Consider the following 18,420-nt stretch of genomic DNA (forward strand, 5'->3'; position numbering starts at 1 on the left):
TTCTTGATAAGGTTTTTAAAGTTTATTTTGGCCTGAACTAGGTGGTGTTGCAGTGAATAAAGTGGCGACCTGGGACACTGAGGACTCAGGTTCCAAATCCTGAGGACGCCAGCTTGAGCATGGGGTCAACTGGCTTAATCATGGGATCATAGACATGACCCCACAGTCGCTGATTTGAGTCTAAAGCTCACTGGCTTAAGCCCAAATGACGCTGGCTTGAACCTAATATCGTTTGCTTGAGCAAGAGGTCACTTGATTCAGCTGTAGCCCCCAGTGAAGGCACGTATGAGAAAGCAATCAACAAACAACTAAAGTGCTGCAACAACAAGTTGATGCTGCTTATCTCACTCCCTTCCTGTCTCTCTGTCCCTGTCTCCCCTTCTGCCCCCTGTCTCTTTCGTTTAATAAATAAATATTTATTTTGTTTGAAATTAGTATAGTAATTCCTGCTTGGCACTTTTATTTTTTGTATGGAATATCATTTTCCATCATTTTATTTTTGACCTGTTTGTGAATTTTCATATAGTTGGATTCTTTTTTATTTCCATTCTACCTATGTCTGCCTTTCCAGATTGGAAAATTTCATCTCTTTATATTTAGTTATTTCTGATAAGGAAGAATTTTTTTCCTTCCATTTTTTCCCCCCTGTTTGTCTAATATCTTTTCTGTAACTCATTTTCTCTATTATTACCTTCTTTTGTGTTTAGTTGATTTTTTGTAGTGAATTGTTTTGGTTGTCTTCTCATATCCTTTTGTGTGTAAATTTTAGTGGTTGTCATGGGGATTACATTTACCTAAGTTTATATTTATCTAATGTAATTTGATAACTTAATTGACATTTAAAAACTTTATTTTATAGGCCCATCCTCCTTTATGTTCTAATAAGTAACATCTTAAACATTGTTTGCTTCATAACAGAAACTTAATTACTTTTTGTGTATTTGTCTTTAAAATCAGGTAGGAAATAAAAAGTGGACTTACAAACTAAAAATAAAAAAATACTACATTTTGTATCTGTTTATACCAAAGATCTTTATTCCTTTATCTGCTCAAGTGACTGACTGTCTAGTTCCCTTTTATTTCTGCATAAATCTTTGGAATCTCTTGTAGGGTAGGGTAGGTCTAGTGGTAAGAATTCCCTCAGATTTTACTAGGGTATGTCTTTATTTCTCCTTCATGTTTGGATAATAATTTTTCTGGGTTTATATTTTTGTTTGAAATGTGTTTTTTTTCTGTATTTCACATAATGTTGCCCATTCCTTTTGAACTCCATGGTTCCTGGTGAGAAATTGGTGGGAGATGTTACTGAAAATTCATGGTACTGCTGCTCTCAAGATTGTTTTTCAACATTTGATTATAATGTTTCCTATTGTGTGTCTCGTCCGAGTTTTCCCATTTGTAGCTTGTGATTCTTAGCTTTGTAGATATGTGTCCATTATCAAATTGGTGAAGTTTTCAGCCATTGTTTCTTCAGATCTTTATGCCTTGTTCTGTTTGTTTGTTTTTTTTTTCCTTCTGAACCTCTCATAATGCACATGTTGGTACACTTGATCTGTCCCACAGGTCCCTTAGACTTGGTTCATTTTTCTTCATTATTTCTGCCATTTCTCAATCTCTGTAATTGTAATTTTGGCCTTGTTAGTCCTAGTTGTTGGTGAAAGTCTTGATCCTCAATTCTGATCTTGCTGTAGAGGTAGGGACCTGGATGGATGCTGAGCATTGCATTGAAGTCTGGACAACGTGCAAATGTAGGCATCCACCTGGCCTTTGCTGGTGTGCTTGGCTGAATGCCACATTTTTCTCTGGTGTTTGCTTGGAGTAGAAAGGACTATTGTCTAAAAGTTTTTTGTATTTCTAAGGCTGTTTTTCCAGCTGTATTTCTTTTTTTTTTTTTTTTTTTTTTTTGCTGGTTTCAAAATTTTTTCTCATTATTATTATTATTATTTATATTTATTGATTTTAGAGAGAGAGGAGAAGGGAGATAGATAAAGAGACATCGATTTTTTTTTCTTCCACTTGTACATTCCTTGGTTGATTCTTGTCTGTGTCCTGACTGGGGATTGTATCCCTGCAACTTTGACATTATTGGATAATGCTCTAATCACTTGTGAGCTACCTGGCCAGGGCCCTTAATTTTTTTTTAATTCAAATTTTAATTTTACTCAAATTTTTATTCAGATTTTTTTCCAGAAATTTGACATTGATGTGATTTAGTTTATTCTTTCTAGGGTTTGCTGAGCCTCTTTTGTCCGTGGGTTACTGTCTTTTGCCTAATTTGCAGCATTTTCAGACATTTCTGTGAGCGCTTTTTCAGTCCTGTCTTCTTTTTCCTTGAAAGTAGCTTCTTTTGTTATAGTCCTAACTGATCCCTTAGGCCAGCGGTTCTCAACCTGTGGGTCACAACCCCGGCTGGGGTCTAACGACCAAAACACAAGGGTCGCCTAAAGCCATCGGAAAATACATATTTCCCGATGGCTTTAGCTGCTGAGAAGCCGTGCTACCGTCTGCAGCAGCGCTATTCGGCTTGAATGCATGCCATTATGGACGTGCATTCCAAACTGAATGCCTGTGGTCATGCACAGACGTGATTGCATCATCCTTCCGGGGCCTAAGGAGCGGGGGAAGCAGGTGGGGGGGCGTGGGGGGGGGACGCTCCACAGTCCATAGCAGCGTGGCTGCTCGTCCATAACAGTGCATTACGTATGTCCGGCGTTGTCCGGCGCTTGCTGACATCATCAGTGGGCAGGTGCAGCAAGCACCGGAGGACAGAAGCCTAGGAGGCGGAGAGGCAAGAGGCAGAGAGCCAAGAGAGCCTGCGAGACAGCCTGCTGGTGTAAAAAAGGTTAATAATGTAAAACAGTACACACACCATACACACAATACTGTGTAAGTGTAAGGTGCTTTGTGTGTAATCATTACACAGTACACAAAGCAGCTTACACTTACACAAAGCACCATACATTTACACAGTGTGAACTACATCAGTCTTGTACTATAAGAGACCACTATAAGATGTAGTTCACACTGTACCCCAATGTATAATTATCTCCCATATCTCTCACTATTTTCCCATATTCTGAATGAGGAAACTGCTGAAATCAGCGGTTTCCGGCATTGAATCCACCTCCTTTTGATTTCATTGGGAGTGTGGCGAATTTTGTGGAAGAGAGCTCCTGAGAATCTCGGGTTACCACACAATCCGCCGCAGCCTCCTTTTGATTTCAATAAGAGGTGGAGAAATGACAGTTTCCGACACATTTCTTCCTCTCCTATTCAAGTCAATGGGAAGCCGCAGCAGATTCCGCTCAAATATAGAGCATGTTACTTAATTTTTTGCACGCTAGAACTTTTCCTAGAACAGAAAAATTCCAAAGGTGGAATCCGCCACCCCAATAGACTTCTATGGGAGGCAGATCTTTTACACTGCAGAAGCTGTGTGAGGCCTCTTTCAGTCTATAGACTTCTATGGGAGGCAGATCTTTTACACTGGAGAATCTGCACAGCAGATTCCTCAGTGTGAGGCCTCTTTCAGTCTATTGGGGGTGGCGGATTCCACCTTTGGAATTTTTCTGCTCTAGGAAAAGTTCTAGCGTGCAAGAAATTAAGCAACATGCTCTATATTTGAGCAGAATCTGCTGCAAAATATTAAGCAACATGCTCTATATTTGAGCGGAATCTGCTGCGGCTTCCCATTGACTTGAATAGGAGAGGAAGAAATGTGTCGGAACTGCAGGAACTGCATTTCAGCCGTACAGGGGATCTCTCTTCTGCGGAATCCACGGGTCTCCCATTGAAGTAAAGGAGATGTGGATTCCACCGCAGAAACCGCTGCTTTATAGTGTGAAAGAGCCCTGAAAGATACCATGCTGTGCAGAAACTGCAGTGTATCCTATAACGTAGTTCACACTGTTCTATATAGAAAACTTGCCACTAATCTGGAAAAAACAGATCCATTAGTTAAACAGATATTTACGGAATGGTAGCCCCAGTACACTAGGTAAGGAGGTCCATTAGTAATAAATATTTCTCAATGTATAATTAAATACTGTTTTTGTGATTAATCACTATGTTTAAATTATGTTTGATTTTTAGCAATGAGAATACATAATGCATATCAGGTATTTACATTCCGAATCATAACTGTAGCAAAATTACAGTTATGAAGTAGCTACCAAAATTATTTTTTGGTTTGGGGTCACCGCAACATGAGGAACTGTATTGCAGGGTCATGGCATTAGAAAGGTTGAGAACCACTGCCTTAGGCTCTATTTTTAACAAAATTTCCCCTCCCAGTCTGTTTTCATTTGTTGTTCAGATTGGGTAAATTCTGTTTTCGCCTTCACTGGTTCTTTCCTCTGTCTTCTTTATTCTGGTTTTGGTTCCATCCATTTTTTTAAATGTTTTTTGCTATTATTTTTTTATTAATGTTTATTTTATTTCAGAAGGTTTAGTATTACTGAAAAATTGAGCTGATAGTACTGAATTCTCATTTACTCTTCCCCTCACCCTGTTTCCCCTTATTTTGATATTTTCAATTAATATGACATACTTGTTAGAATTAATGGAGGGATAGTGATATATTATCATAGTTCATCCCCTGTCTGGGTAGCTCAGTTCTTAGAATGCCATCCCAATATGCCAAGGTTGCGGGTTTGATCCCCACTCAGGGCACATACAAGAATCAACCAGTGATAAATAAGTGGAATGACAAATTGATTGTTCACTCTCTCTGTTTTTCTTTCTCTCTCTCTCTTTTTCTTACTCTCTCCTTCCCTCCTTCCTCTATCTCGAGAATCAATCAGTAAATTTTTTTATAAAAGTCTATAGTTAATTTGGATTTCCTTAATTTTTACATAATACCCCTTTTCTGTTTCAGGATTTAGCCCAGAATACTACATCATATTCAGTATTCATGTCACCTTAGACTCCGATTAGTTGTGACATTTTCTAAGATCCCCTGTTTTTGAAGACCCTGACATTTATTTTATTTCTCCCCCTTTTTTTCTTTGACCACAGGCAGTCTTTAGGAGTCAGGTATATTCTAAGATTTCCCTATATTGGACTTGTTCTGTTGTATGTCTCATTGTTATACAGCCTTAGACTATGGGTTTTTAGGAGGAAGGTCACAGAGGTGTTTGTGTACTATTTCCATTTTCATCCCATGCAAAGACACATCTCGTGTGATTTTACTGTTTAAGTTGTTATCACAGTAACCTTATTGTTTGTTAGAATTCTCCTTGTAAAACTCCCTGTTCCCCATTTCCGTGTTGTACTCTTTGGAATGAAGTCACATTCTCCTTTAGTGTGGGGCATATATAGATATCTGGGATTATTCTGAATAGGGGATTTGTCTCTTCTACATTTATTAATGTATTCAGTCACTTATTAATATCAGGAAGGACTTGTGGATATTTACTTAATACTCTGGATTATAATTTAGTACCACTTTATTTGTTGCTTATAATTTTCTAGCGTTGGCCATTCGGAGCACTTTCACTTGGCTCCTGTGTTCTTTTGACATACCAGATCATTGATTTCTTTTTTGAATTTTTTTGCAGGTTTTTTTCAGTTCTAAAATTTCCGCTTGGTTCTTTGTCTTTTATTTTTCTTATAAGAATCTGTATTCATTGTTACCATATTTCCCCACAGGTATAAGACACACCTTAATTTTGGGGCCTGAAATTTGAAAAAGAATGTGTTACATAAAGTTATTGAACTCAAGTTTTATTCATCATAAAATTCATACAACTCCTCATCACTGTCAAAACTCCCATCCATTAGCTTGTCCTCATCTGTATCTGATGACGAATCACTGTCTTCATATATTGCCTTGTCCTCAGTACCATCTATGACATTTGAAATGCCACAACCACTGTATAAGATACACCCAATTTTTAGACTCCAAATTTTTCAAAAAATGGTATGTCTTTTATGTGGGGAAATATGGTAATTGAACAATGGGGACAGAGATAAAAATAGTGGCCAAGTTCAGTATTAGAGACAGGAGTCAAAAGGGGAGGTGAAGGTAGAGATAAGAAAAAATTACCAGGCCTGACCTATGGTGGCGCAGTGGATAAAGCGTCGACCTGGAAATGCTGAGGTTGCCGGTTCGAAATCCTGGGCTTGCCTGGTCAAGGCACATACGGGAGTTAATGCTTCTAGCTCCTTCCCCCCTTCTCTCTCTCTGTCTCTCCCTCTCCTCTCTAAAATGAATAAATAAAAAAAATTAAAACAAACAAAAAAACCCAAACCCCCCCCCCAAAAAAAAAAAGAAAAAGAAAAAATTACCATATAATTTTAGTTTCCAGACTACAGCAAAAGAAGACACCCACTAGAGTGTATTGGTAGTAAGTGGTCCCTAACATGTCTGATTGTGTTCTTCTACCAATAACAGCATATGTATGGATTCCCATTTATTTACTTACAAATTATTAACATATAGTATGAGAATTATGACATATAAAATATTTTTAAATGAATAATGAAACAATGTTTTATTTATTATTATTTTTATTTTTATTTATTTATTTTTTGTATTTTTCTGAAGCTGTAAATGGGGAAAGAGTCAGACAGACTCCCGCATGCGCCCAACCGGGATCCACCCGGCACGCCCACCAGGGGGTGACGCTCTGTCCACCAGGGGGCGATGCTCTGCCCCTCTGGGGCGTCGCTCTTTTGCGACCAGAGCCACTCTAGGGCCTGGGGCAGAGGGCCAAGGAGCCATCCCCAGCGCCCGGGCCATCTTTGCTCCATTGGAGCCTCGCTGCGGGAGGGGAAGAGAGAGACAGAGAGGAAGGAGAGGGGGAGGGGTGGAGAAGCAAATGGGCGCTTCTCCTGTGTGCTCTGGCCGGGAATCGAACCCAGGACTTCTGCACGCCAGGCTGACGCTCTACCACTGAGCCAACTGGCCAGGGCCTGAAACAATGTTTTTTTTTTGTTTTTTTTTGTATTTTTCTGAAGCTGGAAACGGGGATAGACAGTCTAACAGATTCCCGCATGCGCCCGACCGGGATCCACCCGGCACGCCCACCAGGGGCGATGCTCTGCCCACCAGGGGGCGATGCTCTGCCCCTCCGGGGCGTCGCTCTGCCGCGACCAGAGCCACTCTAGCACCTGGGGCAGAGGCCAGGGAGCCATCCCCAGCACCCGGGCCATCTTTGCTCCAATGGAGCCTTGGCTGCGGGAGGGGAAGAGAGAGACAGAGAGGAAGGGGGGGGGTGGAGAAGCAAATGGGCGCATCTCCTATGTGCCCTGGCTGGGAATCGATCCCGGGTCCCCCGCACGCCAGGCTGATGCTCTACCGCTGAGCCAACCGGCCAGGGCCTGAAACAATGTTTTTAATTAATATTTATTTGATTTTGTAAAAGAGTAAATAATTTTATTTATTTATTTAATTTTAGTGAGATGAGGGGAGGCAGAGAGACAGACTCCCGCATGTGCCCTGACCAGGATCTACAAGGGAAGCCCACTTGGGAGTGGTGCTTTGCTTATCTGGGGCAGTTGTTCCATTTATTAGCAACAAAGCCTTTTTTTTAGTACCTGAAGCAAAGGCCATGGAGCCGTCCTCCGAGCCTGAGGCCATCTAGCTCTGACACTCAAACCAGTCAAGCCTTGGTTACAGAAGGGGGAGAGAGGGGAAAAGGGGGGGGGAGAGTGAGAGAGAAAAGGGAGGGCTGGAGAAGTAGATAGTCACTTCTCCTGTGTGCCCTGACTGGGAATCGAACCCAGGACATCCACACGCCAGGCCAACACTCTACCACTCAACTTACCAGCCAAGGCCCTAGATAACGAAGAATATTTTTGATGTCCACCAGAGCAGAATCATTTCGTGTTAGTGGAGGCTCTCTGGAGAACCAGCAGGAAGGTACTCCTACTCTTCCTAGTAAAGGTGCATTCAGCTAAAGGCCAAAGAGGAAATGAATGCCTATACACACCCAGCATTAACAAGAAGCTCCACGCATTCCATGGGTGTCAACAGAGGCCAAGTGGAGAGCCTGAACTTCTACTTCCATGTGGCAATAATAAGGTGACACATACCTTTCCTTACCAGAGCAGTGTCAAGTAAATTCAGTTAACGTAAAGGATTAACTATGATCCAGGTATATGTTATGATACTCAAAATGTCCTGGCTGCAGTGTTTTAAAGTCACACTTATCCTACCAAAGCCCAGGAAGAAAACAAAGTAAGTGGAAAGAGTTAATCAAGAGATGCTAACACTAAAGACAGACATATTAGAATTAGCTGACAAACAAGCAGCCACGATAAAGCTGCTTTAACAAGGCACAGAAGCCATATTTCCTCTTTATAAGACGCACCCTATTCCTAAAAATTTGGGGTCTAAAAACTGGGTGCATCTTATACAGTGGTTGTACATTTTTTTTAACTTGTATTTCCGCTTTTTCATGCTTGTTTTTGCGCTCATTGTTTTGCACTTGTTACCACTATATTACAGTAGGTTACATTTTTCCATGTTCTGCCTAGAAATGGATGAGAAAAGATTTTAGTACAGTGCTGAATTCTAGTTAAAAGGGATTAAGTTTGCAAAAGTGAATGGAAATCGTGCTACTATATATAATTTGGTCCTCCTCCAACTGAGAAATCTATCCGAGACTGGCTATGGAAAGAAGAAACCCTACTGAAACCATGGCAAAAGACAGTCATGAGAGCCAAGTCAGCAAAATAGCCTGATTTAGAGAAGGAATTGAAGATACCTGTATGTATTTCCCTGGCTGGTTGGCTCCGTGGTAGAGTGTTGGCCTGGCGTGTGGAAGTCCTGGGTTCGATTTCCAGCCAGGGCACACAGGAGAAGCACCCATCTGCTTCTCGACCCTTCCCCTCTCCTTTCTCTCTGTCTCTCTCTTCCCCTCCTGCAGCCAAGGCTCCATTGGAGCAAAAGGTTGTCCTGGACATGGAGGATGGCCTCATGGCCTCCACCTTAGGTTCTGGAATGGCTCTGGTTGCAGCAGAGCAACGCCCCCTGGTGATCATGCCAGGTGGATCCCAGTCAGAAGCATGGGGGAGTCTGTCTGCCTTCCCCCATTCTCACTTGGGAGGAGGGGAGAAGATTTGGATTTAAGAGCAAAGGGCAGTTGGAATTCCTGTGTCCACCAAGATGGTTCAGCATGAGGCAAGAAGAATTGCTGATGAAAAAGTTACTGATTTCAAAGGAGGACACAATTGATGCTTCAAGTTCATGAAATGGAATGGATGGAGCATGCGTCCTCACACCAGACTTGCCAAAAAGATTCCTGAAAGCTATGAGCAGAAGGTCCTCATCTTTGTTCCATCTATGACATTTGAAATGCTACACTTTATCGTTTTGTCATTAAATGTAAGAATGAGTTGGGACAGATTGCAAATATGGATGAAGTCCCTCCTCAATTTGATGTCCCAAGTAACAGAACTGTTGATAAGAAGGGGGTGAAAACTAACTGAAGACAAGTGGACATGAAAAAGCCATTATACACTTTGCACTTGTTACCAGCATATTACAGTTGTTTTAGCTTGTTGTGCTGACAGAAGCAAGCTGCCTCCTATGCTGACTTTCAAATGCAAAATGATGCCAAAAGAAGAAATTCTTTGAGCAGTGATTGTCAATGTTCATGACAAGGGTTGGATGGGTCAGGATGGGATGAAGATCTGGTTTGAGAAAGTTTGGATAGGGAGACCATGTGGGCTCTTATGCGAACCTACCCTATTGGTGTTTGATCAGTTCAGGGCACACATAACAGAAAACAGAAAGAAGATTGCAGCAGAGCAAAAAAAAAACTTGCTATCATATCTGGAGGCTTGACAGCCTAGCTCCAACCACTTGATGTCAGCAATAACAAACCCTTCAAAGCTGCCATGAGAGATGAATGGAACCAGTGAATGAAATCTTCGAAGACAGTTTGACACCAGCAGGAAGAGTGAAGAAACCAACTATAGGAGAAGTTTGTACCTGGATGAAAAGATCCTGGGATAATATCAAGATTGAGATAGTTGTCAAGTCATTTAAGAAGTGTAGCATTTCAAATGTCATAGATGGAACAAAGATGAGGCTATATGATATGATGACAGTGATTCATCATCAGATACAGATGAAGACAAGCTAATAGATGGGAGTTTTGACAGTGATGAGGAGTTGTATGAATTTTATGATGAATAAAACTTGAGTTCAATAACTTTATGTGACACTGTTTCTTTTTCAAAGAAATTTTTTGGGTCCCAAAATTAAGGTGTGTCTTATACATGGGAATATCATATAATGGGGAAATAATGGTAATTTAAACTACTTGGAGATCCTGGCCATGCGGTTCCGCAGTGGATAGAGTATCACACTGGGACATAGAGGACCCAGGTTTGAAATTTTGAGGTCGCTGGCTTGAGCAAGGGGTCACTTGCTCTGCTGTAGCACCCCCCCCCCCCACTGTCAAGGCACATATGAGAAAGCAATCTGTGAATAACTAATGTGCTGAAATGAAGAATTGATGCTTCTCATCTCTCTCCCTTTCTGTCTGTCCCTATCTATTCCTCTCTCTCTCTCTGTCCAAAAAAAAAATTTGCTTGGAGATATCATTATAAGTATTGATAACACTGGGGAACAAAATTTTTGTTGCACCCAGAAAAACACTTGTTCTTATTACCTAATTCGAGTGTGCTGATATCAGATCTGATATTAGTTTTTCTCTGTAAGCTACAGTATTTTTGCAATTCAAGATTTTAGGTTTTCATCTTACTGTAAAATTTTCAACATTTAGTTTAACACAATGAAGTAGAATGTCTTCTTGGGCATTATCTTTGTGAAAATATAATGTATATAATGAAGTAAATACACTAATACACTAAAAGATATGATTGCATCAGAATTTGTCTACAATGTCGAAATAGAACATATTAAAACACTTATTTTAATCATAGAATTTGCACAAAAGTTATTTAAATTCTATTCAGGCAAAAATTTGCGTTTGTAGCTTTTGTGTTTGTGTACTTGTCAAGGACAATCTCGTTTGATGATCCAGCAGTAGTCTGCTCATCTCTAACAGCTCCAAAATTTTCGGGAAACTTATCAAGGTGACTGTTCAGGAAGTGAATCTTAATGCTCAGGCTACATCCAATGTCACAGAAAGCCAACAGCATCCTTTGAACGAGAAGTTCATAGTTTTCTGCTTTTTTGTTGCCAAGGAAGTTCTTTGTATCTGCCACAAAAGACTGCCATGCTGCTTTCTCCTCCTTATTCATCTTCCTGGCAAATTCTTCGTCATGTATGAAGGTTCGAATTTGAGGTCCATTGAATACACCTGCTTTTTATTTATTTATTTTTATTTATTTTTATTTTTTGTATTTTTCTGAAGCTAGAAACGGGAGAGACAGACAGACTCCCGGATGCACCCGACTGGGATCCACCCGGCACGCCCACCAGGGGGCGATGCTCTGCCCCCCAGGGGGCATCGCTCTGCCCCTCCGGGGCGTCGCTCTGTTGCGACCAGAGCCACTCTAGCACCTGGGGCAGAGGCCAAGGAGCCATCCCCAGCGCCCGGGCCATCTTTGCTCCAATGGAGCCTCAGCTGCGGGAGGGGAAGAGAGAGACTGAGAGGAAGGAGAGGGGGAGGGGTGGAGAAGCAGATGGGCGCTTCTCCTGTGTGCCCTGGCCGGGAATTGAACCCGGGACTTCTGCACGCCAGGCCTACGCTCTACCACTGAGCTAACCGGCCAGGGCCTACACCTGCTTTTATCTTCTTGAAAGACAAGACAGGAAAAGCAGAAATAATATGTTGAAAGCATTCACTTTCTCTGTTCGAAGCCTGAGCCAACTGCTTCATTAAGCTAAGTTTGATGTGAAGTGGGGGAAAAATGATCCTGTGTTGATTAACGACAGGTTCATTCACAATATTTTGCATTCCTACTTCCAAAGCTTCATGTTTCAGCCACTCCTGCGTCCGGTGTTTCTCCCGAGCTCGGCTGTCCCATAAACACAGAAAGCAAGGATATTTTGTGAAATGTCTCTGTTGGCCTAGCAGGAAATTCACCATTTTAAGATCCACACAAATGATCCAGTATTGCTCCTTATACTTTAGAAAGTCGAGGACAATTTTTATGTCATTATAATCTTGCAGATGAGTTGAATAACCAGTTGGAATTGCTGAAAATAGGTAATATATGCACGTGCAACAAATGATGAAATATTGCGCCTTTGACGTTGATGTAACAGTCACACATATAACAGAAGGTGTCAGGACTATTCTTACATTTACGCCTACTCGAAGCCATGATTCAATCTTAAAACAAAATAAGAGGGTGTTTTTTATCAGATAATAACTTTTTTTTTTTTTTTCCTGTAGAAACGGGGAGATACAATCAGACAGACTCCCGCATGCGCCCGACCGGGATCCACCCGGCATGCCCACCAGGGGCAATGCTCTGCCCCTCCGGGGCGTCGCTCTGCCGCGACCAGAGCCACTCTAGCGCCTGGGGCAGAGGCCAAGGAGCCATCCCCAGTGCCCGGGCCATCTTTGCTCCAATGGAGCCTTGGCTGCGGGAGGGGAAGAGAGAGACAGAGAGGAAGGACGGGGGAGATAATAACTTTTTACATTTAAAAACAACCAAAATTATGTAAAAGTGATGTTTGGAAAACATGATTGCCTTGTGGTTATGTTCAATCCAAGAGCTGTTGCCCTTTAACTCCAATTTAAAAACCAATGCATGCAATGCATTGGTAATAAAAAGAAATTAAAATTGCATAAAAACTAGAGCATGCACCAAAAAATGGATTTTAGATTTAGAATCAGCGATGCAGAAATGTATAGAAACAGTTCTAAAACCTCATGCAACAGAAAATGAAAAAAAAAATTGTTCCCCAGTGTAAACTTTAATCGATCTTGTCATCTAAGAGAAAGAAGTTATATTTTGCAAGTATTACTTATAGGCAGGTCAAATCTTAGGCTGTAATTAATTAATTAATTAATTAATATATTTTAAGTGATAGGGGAGATAGACTCCTGCATGTGCCCCAACCAGGATCTGCCTGGCAACCCTTGTCTGGGCCAATGCTTGAATCAACCTAACTATCCTCAGCTGATGCCCAAACCAAACAAGTTATCCTCAGCACCTTGGGCCAATGCTCGAACCAGTTGAACCACTAGCTGTGAGAGGGGTGAGAGAGGGAAAGGAAGCAGATGATCACTTCTCATGTGTGCCCTGACCTGGGATTCAACCCAGGATGTCTGTACACCGGGCTGAGACTCGATTCACTGAGCCAATTGGCCAGGACATTAATTTTTAATTATTGTTTACTAGAAGTGATTTTTTTTCTATAGGTTAATTAAAATTATTAATAACTCTTGTCTATGTTGGGCAGTGGCACTGGGGCTATGACTGGCATTTTAAAAAGTTGGAATGGGTTTGTAAGTCACAGAATGGGTCATTAAAAATCAACTTTTACAATTTTCTTTTCAATCTACTATGCTTTGTATATATGTTTTTTAAAGTATTTGAAAATCTTTTTTAGGTAGGTAGCCACCCAAGCTTCCTGAAGGAGGTTCGAGATCACATGCAGGACTCTTTCTTGTTGCAGCCTGAGGTAAGTAGAAATGTAGCAGGGGTTAAGGCGCGACTTTTTTATGCACTGCTACTGTTATGGTTTATCTGAACAGTCCTCTGCTTTCTGGGTGCTGGCACACTTATAACATACTCGGTTAGTTTCAATTCCTCACTACTGCAGAAAAGCGAATATTTCAGTAAACTATGTCACAGGAACGTTTTATTTTCCAGTGTATATAAAAGTAATGTGTACTCTGCACTGTAAGTGTGCAATAGCCTTTTGTCTAAAAAAGGAATGTACAAACCTGAACTTAAAAATACTGTATTGATAAAAAAATGCTAACCATCATCTGAGCCTCCAGTGGTATTTTCGCTGATGCAGGGTCTTCAATTTGTAATAAACCCAGTATCTGCAAATCATAATAAAAGGGAATATGCCTGGGTATTAGAATTTATGCACTAAAAATATATGATTGTTACCTATTTTTTCTCTATGATCAATATAAACTTTCTTGGCTCTGGCCGGTTGGCTCAGTGGATAGAATGTTGGCCTGGCATATGGATGTTCTGGGTTCGATCACTGGTCAGGTCACAAAGCAGAAGCAACCATCTGATTCTCTTCCCTCCCCTCTTCTCTCTCTCTTCCTCTCTTGCAGCAGTGGCTTGATTTGTTCAAGCATCCGCCCAGGGTGCTGAGCATAATTCAGTTGGTCTTCTTGTTGGTCTTAGGTGCTAAGGATAGCTCAGTGGATTCAAGCATCAGCCCAATACTGAGATTGTAATCCGGTTGGTGCACATGCAAGAATCTATCTCTCCTCTGTTTACCTTGGAAAAGAAGGAAAAAAAAATAGGATTGTAACTAGAATCAATCAAAATAGTTATAAAAACACTTGTAAATTTTTTTCAAGTGTGATATATACTTTATTTTTTAAAAGATTTTCAAAAATTTATTGCTTTTAGCTCTGGCTAGTGGCTTAGTGGTAGGTAGAGTGTGTGGATGTTCTGGGTTCAATTCCTGGTCAGGCACATGGGAGAAGTGAACATCTGTTTCTCCACCCCTGTTTCTTTCCCTTCTCTCTCTCTCTCTCTCTCTCTCTCTCTCTTTCTCCCGTAGCCATGGCTCAATTGGTTCGAGAGCATTGCCCTAGGAGCTGAGGATGGCTCCATGGAGCCTCTGCCTAAGGCACTAAACATAGATTGGTTGCCAGCATGGCCCTAGATGGGCAGAGCATCAGCCTAAGATAGGGGTTATTGGGTGTATCTTAGTTGGGGCGCATGTGGGAGTCTGTCTCTCTATCTCCCCTCCTCTCTCTTGGAAAAGAAGAAGAAAAAATTATTTTTAAGTGATTTTAGAGAGTGAAAGAAAAACATTGATTTGTTGATTTATTAATTCATTGAATCTTTTTTTTTAAATATTTATTCATTATAGAGAGGAGAGAGAGAGAGAGAGAGAGAAGGGGGGAGGAGCAGGAAGCATCAACTCCCATATGTGCCTTGACTAGGCAAGCCCAGGGTTTTGAACCGGCAATCTCAGCGTTTCCAGGTTGACGCTTTATCCACTGCGCCACCACAGGTCAGGCGATTCATTGATTCTTTAATATGCCCTGATCTGCGATTGAACCCACAACTTAGTGTATGGGGACGACACTCTAAAGAAGTGAACAACTTGGCCAAGGCTGATAAATACTGTTAGATTAATGGTCTAAGTAATAAAATCATATGACTAATAACTACAGTGGACTTTTTTATTTTTCTGAAATAAGAAATGGGGGAGAAGTGAGAAGCAGGGAGCAGCAGACAGACAGACAGACTCCTGCATGCGCTGAACCAGGATCCATCCACCCAGCATGCCCACCAGGGGGCGATGCTCGGCCCTTCTGAGGCGTTGCTCTGCTGCAACCAGAGTCATTCTAGCACCTGAGGCAGATGCCATAGAGCCATCCTCAGCCCCTGGGCCAACTTTGCTCCAGTGGAGCCTTGGCTGCAGGAGGGAAAGAGAAAGATAGAGAGGAAGGAGAGGGGGAAGGATGGAGAAGCAGATGGGCGCTTCTCCTGTGTGCCCTGTCCGGAAATCCAACCAGGAACTTCCACACGTCGGGCAGACCCTCTACTGTTGAACCAACGGGACAGGATAACTAATCTACAGTGTTTTTAAGTAATATTGAATATTTTATATTGAGCTATCTACCAATACAATATAAAAAGCTGGGATTTTAATTTTTGATGAAGTTACAGGTTGTGCTAAAACTAATGTGGTTTATTGCATCCAATTAGAATGAAAGAGAAATCCACTTTCCTATATTGAATACTGTATAAAGATAATAAACTTTTTTCCATGTTACACCATGGACCCAAGTTAAGTTTTAGTAAATGTGGCTAGGTAGTAGGTTCTATGCTGGTTCTATCTTGGTGCCCATTTCGTTTATTAGATTTGTAGCAACAAGTACATGAAACCTTTATTTCTTCAGTTCACTTGCTTGGTCAGAATGTTCAAATGAAATATACTACTTATTGTCTGATCTTTGGTGGTGCAGTGGATAAAGCGTCAACCTAGAATTTTGAGGTCACTGGTTTGTAAACCCAGGCTTGCTGGGACAAGGCACATATGAGAAGCAGCTACTATGAGTTACTAAAAGCACTCCTTCCCTGCTTTTTCTCTCTCTCTTTCCTCTTTCTAAAATAAGTAAGCAAGTAAATAAATAAATAAATAAAATCTTTAAAAAATATATAATTACATTTTAAAGGAAAAATTAGGGGAACTTTTGTTTGTTTTTTATCTTTTTAGATTTTATTTATTCATTTTTAGAGAAAGAGAAAAGGGGGAAGGAGCAGGCAGCGTCAACTCCCATATGTTCCTTGTCCAGGCAAGCCCAGGGTTTCAAACTGGCAACCTCAGCATTCCAGGTTGTCGCTTTTTTCCACTGTGCCACCACAGGTCAGGCAGGGGAAGTTTTAAAATCATGTTATGGTCAGTTTTGATATTAATGTGGAATTGGTTAAAATGATAATCTAAGTCATCTTTTTTTAGCCAGTAGCCTAAAAGTGAGCCAGTTTATAATAAACTCCCATTATATTTACCTTTTATCTTACCAGTATCTTGTTTCATTTAGTTCTACCTCATTTAGTTCCCCTCCTTTCCCTCTGGGATTTGCTGTCCTGTTATCTGTATCTCTGTGTTATGTATATATAATTTCACTAATCCTTTCACCTTCTCTGATCCCATCCCCTCATCCCTCTTCCCTCTGATAGCTGTCCTTCTCTCCCTGTGACCCCACCTCTGCCTCTATTCCATTCCTCAGTTCACTTTGTTCATTAGATTTCACATATAAGTAAGATCATACGGTATTTGTCTTTTACTGCCTGGCTTATTTCACTTAGAATAATAATCTCTGGGCCTGTCTATGCCAGCGCAAAAGTAAGATTTCCTTTTCTTTGGCACGTAATATTCCATTCTGTATACATACCACAGCTTTTTTTATGCACTTGGCCACTGTTAGACACTTGGGCTGTTTCCAGGTCTTGGCTATTGTAAACAATGCTACAATAAACAGGGTATTGCATATGTTCTTTTGAATCAGTGTTTTGGGATTCTTAGGATATATTCCTAAAAGTGGGATTACTGGTTCGAAAGGCAGTTCCATTTTTACTTTTTTTGAGGCAACGCCATACTGTTTTCCACAGTGGATGCACAAGTCTGCATCCTCACCAGCAATGCAGGAGGGTTTCCTTTTCTCCACATCCTAGCCAGCACTTGTGTGATGATTTGTTAATGAGAGCCATTCTGATAGGTGGGAGGTAGTATCTCATTGTGGTTTTAATTTGCATTTTTCTAATGATTAATGGTTTTGAGCATTTTTACATATGTTTGTTTGCCATCTGTATGTCCTTTTTGAAGTAGTATCTATTCAGGGCCTTTTCCCATTTTTAATAGTATTGTTTACCTTCCCGCTATTGAATTTTAGAAGTTCTTTATAAATTTTGGTTATTAACCCCTTATCAGACATATTGGCAAATATGTTCTTCCACTGTGTGGGTTGTCTTTTTATTTTGTTAATGATATCTTTTCCTTTTTAACTTAATGTAGTCCTATTTATTTTGTCCTTTTTTTCACTTGCCCCAGGAGATAAATTGACAAAAATAATTCTTACAAGAGATATTGGAGAATTTATTCCCTGTGTTTTCTTCCCAGGTTTTTATGGTTTAGTGACTTACATTTAAATCTTTTATCCATTTTGAGTTTGTTTTTGTGACTGGTTTAAGTTAATCTAGTTTCATTTTTTTGCATATACCTGTCCACTTTTCCTAACACGGTTCATTAAAGAGAAATGTCGTTACTGCATTGTAGTTTTTTGCCTCTCTTGTCAAATACCAATTGACCATAATGGCATGGGTTTTTTTCTGGGTTGTTTGTTCTGTTCTTTAGATTTGTATGTCTGTTCTTAAACCAGTACAAAGCTGTTTTGATTCCAGTGGCTTGTAGTATAACTTGATATCAGAAAGTGTGATACCTCCCACTTTGTTCTTTTTTTTCTTTTTTTTTTTTTACAGAGACAGAGAGTGAGTCAGAGAGAGGGATAGACAGGGACAGACAGTCAGGAACGGAGAGAGATGAGAAGCATCAATCATTAGTTTTTCATTGCGCGTTGCAACACCTTAGTTGTTCATTGATTGCTTTCTCATATGAGCCTCTTGACCTTGGGCCTTCAGCAGACTGAGTAACCCCTTGCTGGACCCAGCAACCTTGGGTTCAAGCTGGTAAGCTTTTGCTCAAACCAGATGAGCCCGTGCTCAAGCTGGTGACCTCGGAGTCTTGAACCTGGGTCTTCCGACGCTCTATCCACTGCGCCACTGCCTGGTCAGGCTTGTTCTTCATTTTTAAGATTGCTGAGACTATTTATGTTG

At 40.8% G+C, this 18,420-nt stretch overlaps 1 protein-coding gene across 6 annotated transcripts in view; it reads left to right on the plus strand.

Moving 5' to 3' along the window:
* Positions 1–18,420, plus strand: part of ZMYM2 (zinc finger MYM-type containing 2) — a 153,286-nt gene that overhangs the window by 49,358 nt on the left and 85,508 nt on the right. For 5 of the 6 annotated variants that reach the window (XM_066369129.1, XM_066369131.1, XM_066369133.1 and 2 more), the window contains one exon: positions 13,487–13,558. The exons of the other annotated variant lie outside the window; for it this stretch is intronic. In XM_066369129.1, the coding sequence (XP_066225226.1) occupies positions 13,487–13,558 (72 nt within the window). The remainder of the gene's footprint in view (positions 1–13,486; positions 13,559–18,420) is intronic. 6 annotated transcript variants of the gene reach the window in all.

This window comes from Saccopteryx leptura, chromosome 2, assembly GCF_036850995.1.
Source record: "Saccopteryx leptura isolate mSacLep1 chromosome 2, mSacLep1_pri_phased_curated, whole genome shotgun sequence".
NCBI classification, from domain to species: domain Eukaryota; kingdom Metazoa; phylum Chordata; class Mammalia; order Chiroptera; family Emballonuridae; genus Saccopteryx; species Saccopteryx leptura.